General features: G+C 43.0%; 1 protein-coding gene across 2 annotated transcripts in view; it reads right to left on the bottom strand.

The window, feature by feature from the left end:
• Positions 1–19,613, bottom strand: part of MARCHF4 (membrane associated ring-CH-type finger 4) — a 274,704-nt gene that overhangs the window by 23,674 nt on the left and 231,417 nt on the right. The window contains exon 4 of one of the 2 annotated variants that reach the window (XM_088455740.1): positions 19,202–19,417. In XM_088455740.1, the coding sequence (XP_088311866.1) occupies positions 19,202–19,417 (216 nt within the window). Of the gene's footprint in view, positions 1–16,797; positions 19,418–19,613 lie in introns of those variants that run through there. The other variant, XM_088455739.1, reaches the window with a different exon arrangement.

The following is a 19,613-nucleotide window of genomic DNA, read 5'->3' as shown; positions in this document are numbered from 1 at the left end:
ACCCCAATAGACAGATGTTCTCGAATTTTAATGGCTCTATCACTTTTTCAATCAAACATTTTATGAACTGCAACACGTGCTCTGTGATTTATTTACTAGAATATACATGTGGTTTAAAATACATTGGTAAGACGAAAAGAAATTTAAAACTTCGTATCAAAGAGCATGTGAGGAATATTAAAAATAAGGTTGAAAGTCATTCTATCTCAAGACATTTCAAGTTATATCATGACTCTAATCCAGAATTACTCACATTTAAAGGTATTGAACTAGTCAGCTTGGGACCTAGGGTAGGGGATTTAGCTATCAAATTATCACAGAGAGAAATGTATTGGATATTTGAGCTTAATACTATGCTGCCCAATGGTTTAAATGATTATTATGAAATAGCTTCATTTCTATTATGTGACTATACCATCCTTCAGTATTCTTAATTATATTGTATTTATTCTTTTATTTTTGAATCAACCCTTTTTTAACACACCTGTTTTAAGATATTGCATTTTATCTGTCTTATCCTTGCTAAAAACTGGTTTTATTATGGGTTCCTTATTTATAGAAATCTCATACATCACAAGATTTTTTATATATGTATATATTCTGCACTGTATAAATTGGTTTCCCGATGTTACCAATCAGTGTTATTGTTAAGAAAGATGGCTGCCAGATATATTTAAATATTACACCTAAAATGGTGGACGATGTCATTTGGTCACTGATATGGGGCTATTACACAATTAAAATGGCTGCCATGAGCACTATGTAATATACAATGGCCACCGCTGTATGATTCATAAAGCGGAGTTATCCCCCGCCCCACGCAAGATGGCCGGGGCTTAGATACACATTAAGCCTCCACAAGTATGGCGCCAGACCCGGAAGTGCAGGGCTGTGCTTCCGGTATAAGGAATTAAGAGGATAATACATCGTCCCCAACCAAGATGGTGCCGGACCCGGAAGTGCGTTGCCACACTTCCGGTGTACGGATCGCAGCTTATTATTCCGAATATGGACTTTTAAGCATAAGGTGCGTGCCGATTTGAGGCAGTTTATGCATTATACTGTGTATTCACTGTGATGAACAACGCGGATGCAAGTTTAGTGTTGTTAATCTGTTTCCATAATGGATGATGCAAGTTGATGATGTCATCAAAATGGCCGACGTGCAAAGAACATGCGCAGACGGCGTTTTTAGAATGTTCAATGTGAAATTTGGGCACACCCCTACTAAGGGGTACATAAGGAGGCACTCCACAATCTGGGCATCACCCCTGAGGAAGTCCAAATAGGACAAAATGCATTGGGACTGGTTCTCCTGCACCTCCAACAAAGTGGACTCTTTTCTGCTTAAACTTACTAAAGATAAGCATCTTTTATTTATTTTATTCCTGTTAACAGTTTGTCTGTTCGTTTTACATGTGTTTGGAAAATAAAAAAAATTATTTGCGGAGATCAATCTCCTTTTTATGGCTTGAGGCTGGATACCCCTGATGTATGAAGTAGAGGGTGATCCCTGGTAACACACAGAACAGGAAGAAGCTTATCTTTATTCGCACTACATTTTGCCTTATCTGGTACGCAGAAATATTTATTTGTTATCCACTCTAAATGGCTGAAGGAATTACTACACCATAATACGTGTTTGGGCTTGGTTGGAGCCCTTTCATTTAAGGTCCATTTAAGAGGGTACCTGTCCTTGGATTTATATCCGGAATCTATTGACAGTTTTTGTTTCCTGACCATAGGAGGATGACCTGGACATCAGATAAGCTTTATTGAAAGTTATTGTTTGGTACGCACAATACCTATATTGAGCACTACTTGCCTTACTTTAAATACTACACTATTAGGTGCACGTTTTCTTATTTTTCAGCACCCATGTTTTCCTGTTGCCACACGGATTATTAGAAGATTGCAGCCACCTGTTATCATCAGGAGTATTTTTTTTCTCCCCATTCATGAGTGTCACAAAGAAACAATTGGTGACAATTTGTCATAAGACTATTTACAGATGGAATCTAAAATAATTGTGCGCCAGTATTTGTATATCTCTGTGTGTGTGTGTGTATATATATATATATATATATATATATATATATATACACACACACACACACATACATACACACACACACACACACACACATTAACATACATTAAAAATCATTCAAAAATCATAATTAGAATTGCATATATGCATGAGGGATTTTCTCCAGCTGTTTTTGCAAAAGTCTGATTAGGGGAATGACCTGACTGAAGCTTGCAGTGTCTGGACCAATTTCACATGCGGCAAGTTCAAAAGGGTTTGAGAACCTTGCACAACACGGAAATTATTCTCCACTGTGCTTGACTAAGGTGCATTCCCGCTCCTCTCCCTATGTCATAGGCCATAGTGTAGCCTTGGATGGCCTTTTGCTGCTCTAACATCTGCTGAAGCATATAGAGGGTAGAATTCCACCAAGTTACTACCTCTTGTCTCAGCTGATGGCAGGGCAAATTCAATAGTTCTTGTTGGTTCTGCAATGTTCGACATGCAGTTGCTGAAATTGGCAGAAATCTTTCGGGCCACCGAGAACATCTCCTGCACATCCCTTTCATTTTTTTTTTAAATGTTGCACCACAAAAATTAATTGGGTGAGTAAAACATGGGATGTGTTTGAATTCGCCCACAATATTGCTGCCAGACATCACAAATCCTGAGAAGAGTCCAAGTGGGGTAAGCCATTTTGCAATGATTTCCCTGAGATTTTCTAAAACCAGTGATACACAGAGTAGCCTGCCTCTGATTGAGCTGGCATTTGATAGATGCTGCTGCTGCTGTTTGCACTGTTGGAGGCAATACACCTACCCAGTGGGCTGTCACAGTCATGTAATCTTTAGTTTGCCCTGTCCCACTTGTCCACATATCTGTGGTTAAGTGGACAGTGGGCACAACAGCATTTTGGAGGACATTAATAAGGTTTTTTTAATATCCTTGTACAGACTGGGAATTGCTATTCTAGAGAAGTGGAATCTAGAAGGGACATGGTAGTGGGGACACAGGACCTCCATAAACTGTGTAAAACTCACTGCATTAATGGTGGATACTGGACACACATCTAATACCAGCATAGTTGTTATGGTGACAGTAATCCGCTGTGCAGCTGGGTGTCTGCTGTCATACTTGTTCCCCATTGCAAAGGGTCCCCTTTTGGGATGAAGACCCACTCACAGCAGCAGCAGCAACAGGCGTAGCACTCAAGGATCCATCAAAGGAACCACAGATAGGAGAGGAGTCAGTCATTCTTATGAAATTAAATGCAGGACTACTTCCAATCCCAATTGAGGATGTTGACGAAGATGCAGGTGCTTGGATCCAGACAAAAGGGAGCTGAATGTGAATTTCTGAATTTGAAAAACCCTTTTCAATTTGATGAATGTGCTGCAAGTGATGCAACAGGGAGGGGGTTGCTAGATGGTAAAGGTCCTTACCTCTACTCACTGTTACTTGACAACGGTTACAAATGGCTTGGCAAATTATCCGGATTTGGGTGGAAATAATTCCACAAATGAGAAGTGGATTTTTTGGTCCTTTGCATGACAACAATGGGATTTTTCCCACCATGGGTAACAACTGTTGCCTGATTTACAGTTTTTACATCAACATCCTCATCAACATCCTCATCATCCTTGTTGTTATTACCAACTACATAATTATCATCCTCATCTTACAGGTGCAATTCCACAGAAGAATCCTTGATTTCTACGTCAGCATGTCGACTTGTCCTGCTCATCCCCACATTTGCAGAGGGCACAAAAATGGTGGACGGAGGATCCTCTTCAAGTACAGTATTAGAAAGGTTAGGCTCACACATGGCAACAGCGGACACACTTGGACTCTCTTCGGGGATCTGTGACTTTTCTGAGCACACAGTTGGTTCAGGCATCTTACTCATCTTAACAATTAATTTTTTTTATACCTCTACTACAAGCAATAGGGCTTACATCATCACAACAACTAGAACCACCAGTCATAAATAAAGGCCAAGGTCTTATCCTTTCCTTGCCACTTCGTGTAGTGAATGGCATATTGCCAATTTTTTGTTTCTCTAAAGCAGACTTCACTTTAGATATTTTTTTCTTTAACAGGGTAAAAATTTTTCATGGCTCTGGGGCATCGGCCTTCATAGATGACTTTGACGGCCTTGCATCATCAACATGACTGCTGCCGGCAGCTACAAGACTGGTATGTGGTTCCTGCTCTCCTGTCATGTGACTGTCCTCCATACTCATTGCAGTCTTGCAGCAGTGTCACCAAGAAATGATAGCGCAGCTAACTTGTGGCTAACGCACACAACCACCCAAAAAAAAAAAACTGTTTTTAAAAGTGTTGAAGAGCACCCCTGAATGACTAAAAAAACTTTATATATATTTTTTTTGCACTTGAGGGGGAGACATACATAAATAAAAAAAAAACACTTTTTTTATTTTTATTTTTTTCACAATGAGGGTGAAGAGCACACCTGATGGACAGAGCACCCCCTGGACAACACAGCAGCACCTTTTTATGGACTGCAGTGACACAGGAGCCACTGAAGCCCCCTCTTTTGTCTGTGGCACAGCTCCTATAGACTACACAGCCCTTATGGACCACAGCACAGTCCAGCCCAGCCAGCCCCTATAGACAACAACAGCCAGCACCTATGGACAACAACAGCAGTCAGCACCTATGACAACAGCAGCAGCACAGCTGCTATGGACAACAACAGCACAGCCACTGCTTCCTCTTCACTGTCCACAGCCAGAATGAAAATGGCGGCAAGCGCGGGAACTTTTATACATCCCTGTGGGATGATGACGTTTTGCCTCGCGTTGAGATCTGAGTCAGGTGGGAAAACCCAAGCCAGACTCGGATCTCACCTCGGATCTGTAAGTTCGGGTGGGATCGGTTCTCAGAGAGCCGAGCCCAATCATCTCCAATTATGGGTCACCTGGGACTCACATACTGTCATTTTTGTGCAAGATTGATCACTGTATAGATAGATAGATAGAAAGAATGAATGTGTTAGTATTGTGAGTAACCATTAATGTTAATAATATATCTTAGATATACCACACCCCCTGTGTAGACCAAACCCCCCACAACAGTTTCCAGACCCTGTGCTGTGCTGGTCACACCTCCTGTGCAGGCTCACAATAGGCCCTTCATAAATTTCAGCTCCAGGCCCTTGTGGACCTTAATCTGGCACTAGGTGACTCCTCCCTTATCCAGTATTCCTCAAAAGAATCCTTGAGTGTTAGGCCTGCTGCTGCCGCTGGGGGTGGATCTTCATCCCAAAAAGGGACCAAGAAGACTACTACTACTAGTAATTTAAAGTAAACAAATTGACTATTAAACAATCCTTAGAAAGAGGAAGCAAGTATAACAGCTGTCACCCAGTTGCACAGCGGATCAATGACGCCATGACGGCTGTGCTAGTATTAGATGAGAATGTGGAGGAAGTGCAAAAGGAGGATGAGGGGAAAATTTGTGTCCTATCTGACGCTAATGAGGATGTTGATGATGAGGATGTTGTTTGTGTAAATCAGCCACCAGTGGCAGCAGTTCTTGCTCGTGATAAAAAGAAAGCCATTGAAAAGCTATGTCTCTTGGGTGTGGAATTATTTTAACCCAAATCCTGACAGTTGTGAAGGTATCTGTACCATTTGTAAAGCCAAAGTTAGTAAAAGTAGGGATGTTAACCATCTAGGCACCTCCTCCCTGTTACATCATTTGCTGCAAAGTCATGAAATTTATTTAACATAATTATAATAATTTGTAAATTAATAATGTTAATAACAAACAGTCCAGTATCAGTTACCAGCAGTTTTGACCAGCACATGCAATCTCCACAACCAACACCCTCATCATCAACCTCCTCCTTAATAATTGGAGGTAGCACTTCCAAAAAATGTTTTGTGGGGGCCCAAACAAACCAAGGAGTTCAGCCACAAAAGTGTCAGTCCTAGTCGTTAAAGAGCTTAGTTTGTTAAACTGTACATGTCCTTTTTAATATCCCACATAAGAGTGGGTGGGAGGTTCCAAGGACAATTCCATCTTGCACTTCTTTTCTTTACATTTTGCAAAATTTGGGGCATTGCCGACTGACATTTTTATAGTTTATTAAACGGTCATTCTATCTGCCACTGCTGTGTGGTAATGTTTCATAGATGTCATATTTTGTTATACTGCTGAGCGTTTGTGCAGCTGCTCTTTCGTTTACTTTGGCCAGCCAGCTCACTGCAGCCTTTGGCCTATATTGGTGAAAAGTAGTGAAAACAATATTGTATGCTGTGAGGTGGTTAAAAATGCCTGAAAATGATTGTTATTAAGGTTAATAACACTATAGGAACAAAAACAGTCCCAAATTATGTGGGTTTAGCTGTTTTTATATTTAAAAAAAAAAAATACAGATCCAAAACCAAACCAAACCATGCAAGGGTGATTTTGTAAAACCAAATCCAGATTCAAAACCTTGAAAGAGATACAGATTCAAAACCAAAACATGGGGCTAGGCACATAGCCCTACATAAAAAGTCATCCTGTCCCTCCAAGGAGGCTTCATGTCATACTCCGGAAGGGGGCTGCCAGGTCGGTGCATCAGGGAGTGTGAGGGCGGCTTAAGTGGGTGGTGCGGGGGCATGATGGCATTATCGCTTCCCTGCCCCCCGCTTTATAATGGCAATATTACTGGCATTGTAAAGCAGGGGGCGGGGCTATGATGATGATCAGGAATGGCCTTCAATGATGGCCCACAAATATGTGGCCAATTTCCCGGACGATTGAAAAGTAATCCATCATTGATATTTGCTGTAATTACGCATTGTCGAAGCTGGATGATTGGCTGAGACCAGATCTCAAGTTAATATCGGGCAACGCTATTTGATGTTGCCCCTGACGACGCCATCTTGCGTCGTCAGCATGAAACCATTTTGTGCGATGCTAATATGCTATTATTAGCATCGTGCGACTGCATTGCTACCACATATTGTTAAAATTCCTACCATACCCCATACGCACATTAAATCATACATATAATATATGACGCACAGCGCACAGTTGCGCTATTTATTAAAACACTCTGCACATAAAACGCACCACGCATATTAGCAACTACACGCTATGTGCTTACACTTACACATACCAAAACTTATAAAAAGGTTCCCTAAGCATTAAGGTTAATATTAGAGGTTTTATACGTTATCAAGTCTATTGTGAAATACATATATTTGGTATCTAAGGTTTAGTACATGATAAGCAGACCATGTTTGGTGCCATTCTAAACCACTGTTTATTTGCAGACTTCCGGTTCCATCAGCAAAGAAATCGCAACATGCGTTTGAAAGTTATGGATCATAGAGAGATGGGCATTGAAATGTACTCTGTAATGTAATATTTATTAGCCAGTTTAGACTTGTTCTTCGGCGGGAAAACGCACACAAAGAGCTGTTGGAGGGCTGAACTATTACAATACAAACTGACCTATGAACTGTATAACAGAAGAACCAGGAGGAAGAACCAATGGGATTATGCCAACTCGTTCTATTGTATTGCCTATCTCTGCAAGGGTACATATGCAAGCACTCTAGATCTGGTAGTTAGTCATCTTTCTTTCTGTTGGCGGAGGTTTCATAGTTGATGCCGGGAAATCTGGATTCAGAGCGCATGTGTATGTATCGACTGTACCTTGTATAACCTTTGCGCTAATTGTGTTATAGATCAAGGCTATATGCTTTTATGTGAATAATATCTTTTTGTGCTCTGGAATCACAATCAAAGTCTGGAAAGAGATTATTTCTTGTGCGTACGCAACGCTAAATAGCGACATTAGGGTATAAAGATTAATAGGAATTCACAGCATCATAATTTATACTGGTATATAGCAGTCAGTGATGTATAATTATTCCCTTGTTACATTTTTGGTATGCAGAAGGATTAAATATATTTTTCCCTTCTTGACACTTAGAGGATAAATGTGACAAAAACCCAACAACGTAAGTGTTCTGTTTTTGTGTGGAGGAAAACAGTATGGAAGTAATGGCAACTCACTCCAGCTAACACTCACTTAAGGTAGTAGTCACTACAACAGATGTCCACTCCAGCTTGAACTCAATCTTGTTCATGGATATTTCATCCATATCACTCTTCCTAAACTGCATCCTTTGTCCACTGCATAGGCTACAACATGGCTGATATGGCCACACATATGGTAAGACAACCAAATATATTTGCCAGACGCCCACTGAGATTTTGTTACCAGCGGGCACCCGGCGGCTTCCTCCCATCAGTTGGAGGATGGAACTAACTCATGAGCTCCGCCTTCTGCCTCCAACAGTGGGTATAGGGAGAGATGTCATGACGTCTTTCCTACAGTGTTGAGTGGGAGGAGCGGTCAGGTGGTGGTGGGCGCAGGAGCGAGGCTTCAGGCAAGTATAATGTTGTGTGGGTGGCTGTGTGCCATTATGTGTAAGGGGCACTACTACAGTGGGCATTGAATAAGAGGCACCACTACAGTGGGCATTGCATTAGGGGCATTACTACAGTGGGCATTCCATAAGGGGCACTACTACAATGGGCATTGCATAAGGGGAACTACTAAAGTGGGCATTGCATGAGGGGGACTATTACTGTGGGCATTGCATAAGGGGCCCTACTACAATGGGCATTGCGTAAGGGGCACTACTACAATGGGCATTGCGTAAGGGGCACTACAGTGAGCATTAAGGGGCACTACTACAGTGGGCATTAAGGGTAACTACTGTGGGCATTGCACAAGGGGCACTACTACAGTGGGCATTACATGAGGGGCACTACTGAGGGCATTGCATAAGGGGCACTACTACAGTGGGCATTGCATGAGGGGCATTACTACTGTGGGCATTGCATGAGGGGCACTGCTACAATCGGCATTGCATAAGGGGGACTATTACAGAATCTGTATTAAATACCGCCAGGCGTGAGCCTGGTGGACCTAATACCGACACCGGAAGTTAGAAGATGAAGATCCTGACAAGGTAAAATTTTTTCCTATCACTAACCCTTTCCCCCCCTAACACTCCCTTAGGGGTGCCTAAGCCTAATCTCCCCCCTAGTGCCTAACCCTAACCCCCCATAGTGCCTAAACCTAATGCCCCGTCCCCGCAGCCTAAACCTAAGTCTCCTGGGGGGGTGCCTAACCTCCCCCCTAGTGCCTAACCCTAACCCCCATAGTGCCTAAACCTAATGCCCCCATCCCCGTAGCCTAAACCTAAGTCTCCTGAGGGGTGCCTAACCCTAATCTCCCCCTGGGAGTGCCTAACCTTAACCCCTCATTCCCTAACCTAACCCTAACCATCCTGGGGGGGTGCCTAACCTTAAGTCCCCCCCAGGAGCCCCTAACACAATGCCCCCCCCCACAGCTGTCCACGCCGGCTTACCTTCGTTTGGTATGCCGGGCGTCGGGCTCCTGGTGTAGAGATTTTGATGCCTATTAGTCCCCTGCTGGGATTTGAGAGTCAGGAAGCCAGTGGTCGTTATTTCGACCGCCGGCTTATTGGTTTAATAATTACTGTGGCATTTCATAAGGGGCACTACTACAATGGGCATTGCATATGGGGCAATACTGTGGGCATTTCATAAGGGGCACTACTGTGGGCATTGCATATGGGGCACTACTGTGGGCATTGCATATGGGGCACTACTACAGTGGGCATTAAGGGGCACTACTACAGTGGGCATTGCATATGGGGCACTACTGTGGACATTGCATAAGGGGAACTATTACAGTGGGCATTACAAGAGGGCCACTCCTACTGAGGGCATTGTATAAGGGGCACTACTACAGTGGGCATTGCATAAGTGGCACTACTGCTGTGGGCATTATGTGTAAAGGGCACTACTTTCTATGTCATTAGGTCCCACCCATCACAGCAAATTGCAGCGAATTGTGGGACTGCAAGGCAGAGGTGGGGCTAAATGGTGCATTTTTGCATCATTTAGCCCCGCCCCCACTATACTGAGACGCAATTCCTGCCAATAATCTGCCCACTTCATAAGGAAGTGGGTGGGATGCAGGAAATCCAGACATTCTTCCGGGTGTGTGGGGGGCTACCCAAAAATTCGGGAGCCTCTTGCAACTTCCGGGAGAGTAGGTAAGCATGGGGTTATTTAATCTGGAACATTAGCAAATTAAAACATGTAGGATTACTACTGGTCAAAACAGGGTAAATTAGTTGTGCAGGATTACAGTAACTCTTAAGGGGATGTTCCAGAAGAATGCTTTTCAAAATAATTCTGTAGCAGGTCACTGCCCACAATAATCCTCAGGGTAGGGTAAAAAGGTAGGGCAGTCACTTATACCCCTTTCAGACAGAGAAAAGAACCCGGTCATTTTCCGGCTCTAGCCGGGTCGACCCGGGTTTTTTTTCTGTCTGAAAGGGTCAACACGGGAGCTAATTCCCGGTACTTCGACCCAGGTATTTACCTGGGTTTTTCCCGGGTCTTACACGGCTTGGTGGCTGTCTGAAAGGTGCCGACCCGGGTTTTTCTACTCCCGGCATAGTAAGCAGCGCTTATTGGCTGAGATGGTGGTGCATGGGCTGCAGTTTTCATGACTTCATCTCTGTGTGCCATAAAGCAGTCCATTTATTATGACACACTGTATATTGCAGGGATAATCTGTTTTCTGTGTGAAAGGGGTCGACCCAGGAATTTCCCGGGAATTATGTGCTGTGTGAAAGGGGGTTAGGAGCAAATTCCTGGGTCCTTCCCGGGTTGAAAGATGTGGGAAAAACCCAGGTTTTAGGGATTTTTCCGCCTGAAAGTGGTATAAATCAAACCTTTTGTTCTAACATGTACCTGACCTCATCCATAAAGAATTCTCACTCCAACAGATCCTTTCTTTAATATTTACTCTCACACAGATGATCACACAAGCAGATGCTGGTTGCAGTATGCACTCTGTTTAACACTCACCCGTCCCAACACTCATTCCACACCGTCCACAACATCACTCCAGGATATATGGGCTGCAATACTGTATGTACTGCATAAAACTTCAACTTCACTTACAGTAATTCGCACTTCACAAGATATTAACTCATCACTCCAGCAGATACTGGTTACAGAATGAACTTTAAATGATACTCGTCATTCCAGAAGATATTCCCTCTACACAATACTGGTTACAATCAGAGCCATAACTAGACTTTTAGGTGCCCTGTGTGAGAGAGAGCATTGGCGGAGCCTCCCCCTCCCCCCAAATGTTTTAAATAGGGACATAAGATAGTGCACCTGAAAAAGAGCCATGGCCTCATGGGAAAGGACCAGGGAAGAGATAAGTGAGCCCAGGAGATGCTGGGGATAAAAGAATAGGAAGCTACAAGTGAGAATGATAATAAACAGGAAAATTGACAGGCCCAAACAGCGCCCCCTGCCCTGCGGTGCACTAGTGCCATGGCACTGGTCCCACTACCCTAGTTACAGCCCTGGTTACAATATGCAATCCAGAAGATACTCAGGGGTCTATTTACTAAGCCTTGGGTGGAGATAAAGTGAACAAAAAGTTAAAGTCCCAGCCAATCAGCTCCTAACTGCCATATCACAGGCTGTGTTTGAAAATCGACAGATATAAAGTGCAGCCAAACAGCTTCTCTCTGTCCACTTTATCTCCATCCAAGGCTTAGTGAAAAGACTCCTCAATCATAATTCTCACTTGACAACACATTCCCCACTGCATCAGACTCTGGTTATGATAATCTCTCTACACAATACTTACATATAACCTTAGATATTAGTTACAATATGGAATCCAGAAAACTTTCCATATAATGCTGGAGATATGCACTACACAAGATACTAATTTCAGATAACACTCATTCTACAAAATATTTACTCCACAGCATAATTAGTTAATTACCAATCTGACAGATACCGGTTACCATACAGTATGTACTCATGATTATTATTATTATTATTACCAGTTATTTATATAACACACACAACCTGCAGCACTTTACAGAGAATATTTCTCCATTCACATCACATATTCTCAAACTTCACTCCAAAAGGTACAGTATTTAGCAATCACTCCAGAAGATATTCAATCAAGAAGATACTCACTTATAACTCCAGAAGGTACTCACTGTTCACATCAGAATATACTCACACCAGACGATATTCATTCATCAAACCAGAAAATATATTACTCTAGAGCAGAGATTCCTAAACGTGGCACCTCAACAGTTCAGGTTTTAGAGCTATCCATGGTTTAGCACATGTGGTTAAATCAAATTGACTGAGGTACTAATTAAATCACCTGTGGTCAATCATGGATATCCTTAAAACCTGGACTGTTAAGCTGGCCACACACTAGACCAACTTACATCCAACTAGTTGATTGGTTGGAATGAAAATCTGGTAAGGTATGAAAGCAAATGACAATCAACAATTTGCTCCCAAATCCTGGAAAATGGACAAAAACTATTGTTTGAACAAATTGTTTAGATCAAATATTTATCAAACTTGTCTGACAACCAATTTCATCTGTTTTCTGGCATTTATGAGCAAATTGCTGATCATCATTTACTCCCATACGTTACCAGATTTTCATTCCAACCAATCAACTAGTTGGATGGTTGGATGAAAGTTGGTTTAGTGTCTGGCCAGCTTTAGAGTGCCTTGAGGACCAAGTTTGGGAACCTCTGCTCTAGAGGATACTTATGCTGGCCATACACGGGACAATTGATCACACGATTTGGGCAGTTTTTACAGGTTGGACAGACCAATCTTATGAAAATAGTTGTATTTTGAGTTTTCTGTGACCTTGATGCGCGTCACTGCCGTCGTCTAGTTGGATCGCAGATCAGATGGTTTTGCAGAGAGACCTCAACCTATCGTGTATGATTTCCAATCTTATGTGAAATCGTTGTATTTTCAAAGCAAATCGTCCAGGATCTTAAGGGAATCATTTCAAGGGAAATCGTACAACTCATCTTACCAACTTTTGAATCTCACCGTGTATGGCCACCATTACTCAAGGCCAAGCTTGCTACAATACTCACTCTAGCAGCAACTCAAACTAGCACAGTAACACACTTAAGTAGGTATTCACTCCAGAAAGTGCTCACTCCAGCTTGTATTTATTCATTAACTGTCCACTTTGTATTTGTTTATGGAAAAATAAAACTTTTTTTATGAAGTACAGCTTCCATTAACACACATCAGGAAAAGTAACAGATATAATGCATCTTTGTCACAGATTTTCGTGTGACATTAAAAGCACACCATGTTCTTGTGAAAGGAACTGAATATAATTGTATACAACGTGGGTTTTGTTTTTCTATCCATACATATTACAAATTGTTGTAATGGGAGAAAGATTCTAACCTGTTGGTTGGATTGATTGATTGATTACTCCCTTCAGGAGTCTCTGAACTATGTTTTTACAGGAGCAGAAAAAGCACCACTGTCCATGCAGGTAATGCTGCAACACTGGCGCAGGTTCTGGAATGACCTCATAGTTATACTGGTGCAAGCAGCGCAGGAAGATTTTGAATTTTGAATATTTTCCAGTGCTGCAGTGTTACTGAAATGATACTACAGAGCAGAGGTTCCTAAACTCAATGATCAAGGCATCCTAACAGACCAGGTTTTAAGTATATCCATGCTTGATCACAGGTGACTTAATTAGTACCTCAATTAATTTTATTAAACCACCTGTGCTCAAACATGGATATCTCTAAAACCTGAACTGTTGGGGTACCTTGAGGGCCACATTTGGGAACCTATGGTATAGTGCACAGGTTCTCAAACTTGGTCCTCAGGACCCCAAACAGTGCATGTTTTCCAGGTCTCCTCACAAGTGAAATAATTAGCACCACCTGTGGATCTTTTAAAATGTGTCAGTGAGTAATGAATACACCTGTGCACCTGCTGGGTGACCTGCAAAACATGAACTGTGTGGGGTCCTGAGGACCGAGTTTGAGAACCACTTGTATAGTGAATTACTTTAGTGACAATACCAAAAGTACTGCAATGTATTACCAATATCAATATTATAATATTAGCACAGGAGTTTTGCAGGTATCATAACAGATACAACAGGAATCACAGTAGTAATATACTAATACTTTTAAAAGTGCTGCGTTAAAACATCAACACCCACTGTGCTAAATAATGTTACACCTTTAGAGTACGTTTATAATATTTGGCTCCATTGAAGTTATGTATTATTGGATTTTAAAACATCACGTGTGTGAAGAATATATAAAATATATATCTCACATAATAAGATGAGTTGCACAAAAAAACCTCTGTCTGTCTAAACATGCAGAAATACCAGAGAAGGAAACAGCTCTGTTATGGAGCATACACACGGTCAGATTTGTCAGATTTGTCAGATCTGTCAGATGAACGATTGAACGATTTGAACGATTTTACCAAAGATTTGACGATATGAACGATTTAAACGATTGAACGATTTTTTGACTGCATTAAAATGAATGGAATCGTCCAAGTCTGACTGCAAACACATCAGATGTCAGATATCGTTATCTGACCATCGGGAACGCGCATCGTTCAAATCGTTCATCTGACAGATCTGACAGATATGTCAGATATGTCAGATTTTCCTTCAGATATGAACGATTGAACGATTTTTGACTGCATTAAAATTAATGGAATCGTCCAAGTCTGACTGCAAACACATCAGATGTCAGATATCGTTATCTGACCATCGGGAACGCGCATCGTTCAAATCATTCATCTGACAGATCTGACAGATATGTTAGATATGTCAGGTTTTCCTTCAGATATGAACGATTGAACGATTTTTGACTGCATTAAAATGAATGGAATCGTCCAAGTCTGACTGCAAACACATCAGATGTCAGATATCATTATCTGACCATTGGGAACGTGCATCGTTCATCTGACAGATCTGATAGATATGTCAGATATGTCAGATTTTCCTTCAGATATGAACGATTGAACGATTTTTGACTGCATTAAAATTAATGGAATCGTCCAAGTCTGACTGCAAACACATCAGATGTCAGATATCGTTATCTGACCATCGGGAACGTGCATCGTTCAATTCGTTCATCTGACAGATCTGACAGATATGTTAGATATGTCAGGTTTTCCTTCAGATATGAACGATTGAACGATTTTTGACTGCATTAAAATGACTGGAATCGTCCAAGTCTGACTGCAAACTAGGGATGTGCAGGCTCGGTTCTACTCGGTTCCGTTCGTTTTTTTTTACCGAATCTTATTGGCTATCCAAAACTCGTGACAGCTGAAACCCAATAAGATTCGGGAAAAAAAAACGAACGGAACCGAGTAGAACCGAGCCTGCACATCCCTACTGCAAACACATCAGATGTCAGATAACGTTATCTGACCATTGGGAACGTGCATCGTTCAAATCGTTCATCTGACAGATCTGACAGATATTTCAGATATGTCAGGTTTTCCTTCAGATATGAACGACTGAATGATTTTTTCAATCATTATCGTTCAGATCTGAAGAAAAGTCTGACCGTGTGTATGCACCATTCGACCCTTGCAGTCTGAAAGAGGTTCTACCGTGTCAGGGGACCACTGCACCATAAGGAACTAGATTGCTCTATTTATTAAAAGCAGACTGGAGATTTAGGTGAAAAGCTAACTGAATTGTAGTCTTTCATTAAGACCCAAGTGACTCAGCGCTCAATGATAAAGCTCTGCACTCATGAGGTTTATTTGATCCATAGATTTAATGAGTGAGCCCCATGGGTCTTAATGAAGGGCTAGACCTATTCACCTAATCCTTCATTCTGATTATAACTTAGAGCAGTGGTTCTCAAACTCGGTCGTCAGGACCCCACACAGTTCACATTTTCCAGGTCACCCAGCAGGAACACAGGTGTAATCATTACTCATGGAAACATTTTAAAAAATTCACAGGTGAAGCTAAATATGTCACATGTGATTCTTTGAGGAGACCTGGAAAATATGCACTGTTTGGGGTCCTGAGGACCGAGTTGGAGAACCTGTGACTTAGAGCACAGGCAATCAAACTCGGTCCTCAGGACCCCAACCAGTGCATGTTTTCTATGTCTCCTCACAGAATTACAAGTGAAATAATAATCTCCACCTGTGGATCTTTTAAAATGTGTCAGTTATACCCCTTTTACACCAGAGCTAAAACCCGGGTTATTGCAGGGTTAATCCGGGTAGCTCCTTGGTGTAAAAGTGGACATGGTTGGATTCCCAGGTCGAGTGACCCGGAGTTGGAACAAAGTTCCGGATCAGACCCGGAATTTTGCCGGCGCCGACTCGGGATATTTCCGAGTCAGCGCCGCTCACACCGCAGTCGGGTCTGCATAGACCCGGATTTTGCGGAGTGAAAGTGGTCGCTTGGAGATGACATCATCTCCAAGCGCCACTGAAGCCGGACCAATCGGCCGGCTCGCAGCGCACTCCAGGTCATCGTGACCCGGAGTGCGCTGTTCTCACAGCAGGGTTTCACGGACTACGCCCGTGTTAAACCCTGCTAATTACCTGGGTTGGATTGCCGGGTCTCTCGACCCGGTGATCCAACTCTCTCCCCTTTTTCCACCAGGGAGCTGCCCGGGTTAACCCTTCAAAAACCCGGGTTTTAGCTCCGGTGTAAAAGGGGTATTAACTTGCAGGGTTTAACATGGGAATGACCCGTGAAACCCTGCAGTGTAAACCGGATCACGATGACCTGGAGCACGCCGCATGCCGGCCGATTGTCCGGCTTCAGTGGTGCTTGGAGATAACGTCATCTCCAAGCATCCACTTCCACACCGGAAGAGCTGGGTCACTGCAGACCCAGCTCCAGTGTGAACGGCACCGATTCAGGAATATCCTGGGTCTGCGTTGGCTAAATTCCGGAGCTGATCCAGTTTGGAATCCTGTTCCAACCTCCGGGTCAGACCCGGAATTTAGGTATAAAAGCGGTATGAGTAATGAATACACCTGTGCTCCTGCTGGTAACCTGGAAAACGGGAACTGTGTGGGGTCCTGAAGACCAAGCTTGAGAACCACTAACTTAGAGAATGATACCTACAATTTTGTTTCAGGTGGAGTTTCCCCCTCCCCTCTCTTATAGAATTTAATTATGGGCTAGATTCAGAGATGAACGCTAATGTGGCTGTTGCAAATTTGTAAGTAGCTGCTGTGAGAAAATATGCAAATGTTGCAGCTGCAAGTTCAAGCATCTGCATTCAAAGACTCAGCATCGGTCGCAGATCAGCCTATTATATCGGACTTCTGAGCAGGGCCAGCTCTAGGGGTGTTCGACCAGTGTGGCCGAATAGGGGCACCACCCATAGAGGGTGCACCCCTCCCCAACATCCCGATTTCAGTGGGACAGTACTGTTCCGCTGTTCCACCCGTGGTCCGAAGTGGCCCACGGGTGGTCAAATCAGGAGGCTGGGGACCCCCACAGCCGCAGAAGTTCGGTGGTGCCAGACCCCGGAGTCTGAATGGATGCTGTGCGCATCCGCGTGGCATCCATTCAGTGATGGGAGAGGGCTGGGGGAAGCCCAGCTAGTGAGGCTCCCCCCAGCCTGACATTATTTGAAGGCATGCCATGCGGGGCCGCCTCCAATTAACGTCATGTAGGGGGCATGGCCTATGATAATTAGGCCACGTCCCATTTTTGGCCATGCGCGCAATGTTGGGGCGCCATGTAGAGAGCCGGCACAGGGTGCTCCAACCCCTGGAGCCGGCCCTGCTTCTGAGTAAATTTATGATCACATATAATGGCTGTCGGAACCATTTTTACTGAGTACGAGTTTGCAGAGACACGCCCCACAACAGTCGTGACACTCCTGCGTTTGAGTTGCCACACCCCGTTGCTACTCACAAACAGTCTCTGCCTGTCAATCACTTTGCAAACAAATCCTCACTGTGAGCGACATTGGTAATGAAATTTGACGCATGGACAATGTGACTCAGCTGCCTGCGCAGACCACCGATAATCGTTCAACTGCATAAACATTGTCCATCTCTGGATCAGGCCCTATAATACAACAATTAACTTCTGATTATCCCTAGTGCTGCAGTGATGGTAATACAGGTTTAATTTACAGTAAAAAAAAATCAGAATGTGTGCAGCCGCTTCTCTTTACATTACTTTGCAGATCTTGTTATTATAAGTTGAGTAAATTTAGTTATATTACCATTTTGATATTAATATACTTGTTTTATTGCAATTATAGTTGTGCTTTTCCCCAGCTGCCTGAATACAGCATCAGGAGAAGTGGATACAATCACCAATTCCCTGACATTGTTAAGACAATTTTTTGTATCCTGTGCTTTCATCAAAGTGTGGGGAAATTGACTGTGCTAGACTTCAGCAGTAATTTGTCACACTAACGGAGACTGGGTGAATAATTATCGCCTGGGGTCAATCAGGCTAAAGAATCTGAGAGTAGAAATTCAGCCACGAGCATCAAATGCTTTCCTGATGAATAAGAGTGGTAATAGAGGATTGTGCGCGTTCCTTATGCCTCCGCCAGCTTTTCTCTCGGCAGCCCTGACAGATTTAGGGACAGGGTGAGTCAATGAGCGTAAATAACCTTGATGTGCTTTAAAAACCTCAGGGGGATTAGTTAAATTAAAATAAACGGATTCTCCACAGTAGAAGCCGGAGCCCAGAGTTTCTTTTTAGCAAAACATTTAACCGATTCACCATTGTGCTTGTTGGCACTTCTGGCCAAAACTGAGCACAGACTTGTAACAGTGTAAATCTCAGCCTATAAACAGAAAAAGAGACATGGTGGACATTGCAAGAGGTCAGTTTACTCTCCCTGCTGCCTGCAAGAGCCACCAGCTTAGATGGGTGCAATAATCATGCTTGTGTCTTTACTCGGTATACAGTCAATATTGCACTTTAGGATTAGCCATGGACAGGGCTGGACTAGCACCACATCAGCTTCCAGGACCTTGTGAAAGCTCTCCACCTGTGAGAAGGTCCAGCCGAGGTCTCATTTTAAAACAAAAAGGCACACGTCTCCCAGAATAAGGCCTTCTGGTCACCTCAGACAGTGGTCACTCTCATTACAAACTCTCTGTTTGTGCTAGTTTGACTCCTTTGTTCGTGTGGTCTAAGATGGCTAAGGATGTGAAAGAAGGTGTAAGCACAGTGGTGGTCCGAAAAAGCCCCTGCATGGCCATGGCTATGATTACCATTGTCACCAGGGGTGGCGTTATTGGCAGCTTCAGCAGTGGTGGACGAGTTATTAGTCTGGGACGAATTACGCTGGTTTGTCCGCTGGCTGCTTCCTAATTTCTGATCCTCCAAATCTTTAGTCTTGTCGTAGTTCAGAACTTTCCACTGTTGATTCACTGCCTGCCATCGTTTAAATATCCGATAAACCGAAGGTCCCTCATGGATAATCAGTCCTGGAAACAAGGAGAAATACAGTTCAAACATCACATTATACACAATCACTCCCTGCCTACATTCAGGATATCAGAGGGACATCATGGAAGTTAAAAGTCAACATTTTTTGTATCTTGCACCATTGTCACACACAAATTATCACTCAGGGAGAGATGTATCAAACCTTCTAAAGAGGACAAGTGAAGAAGTTTCCCA

Source organism: Taudactylus pleione, unplaced genomic scaffold (assembly GCF_031769625.1).
Source record: "Taudactylus pleione unplaced genomic scaffold, aTauple2 ptg000671l, whole genome shotgun sequence".
Taxonomy (NCBI): Eukaryota; Metazoa; Chordata; class Amphibia; order Anura; family Myobatrachidae; genus Taudactylus; species Taudactylus pleione.
The sequence above is the reverse complement of the archived record's forward strand: the minus strand, read 5'-3'. Positions and strand labels throughout refer to the sequence as shown.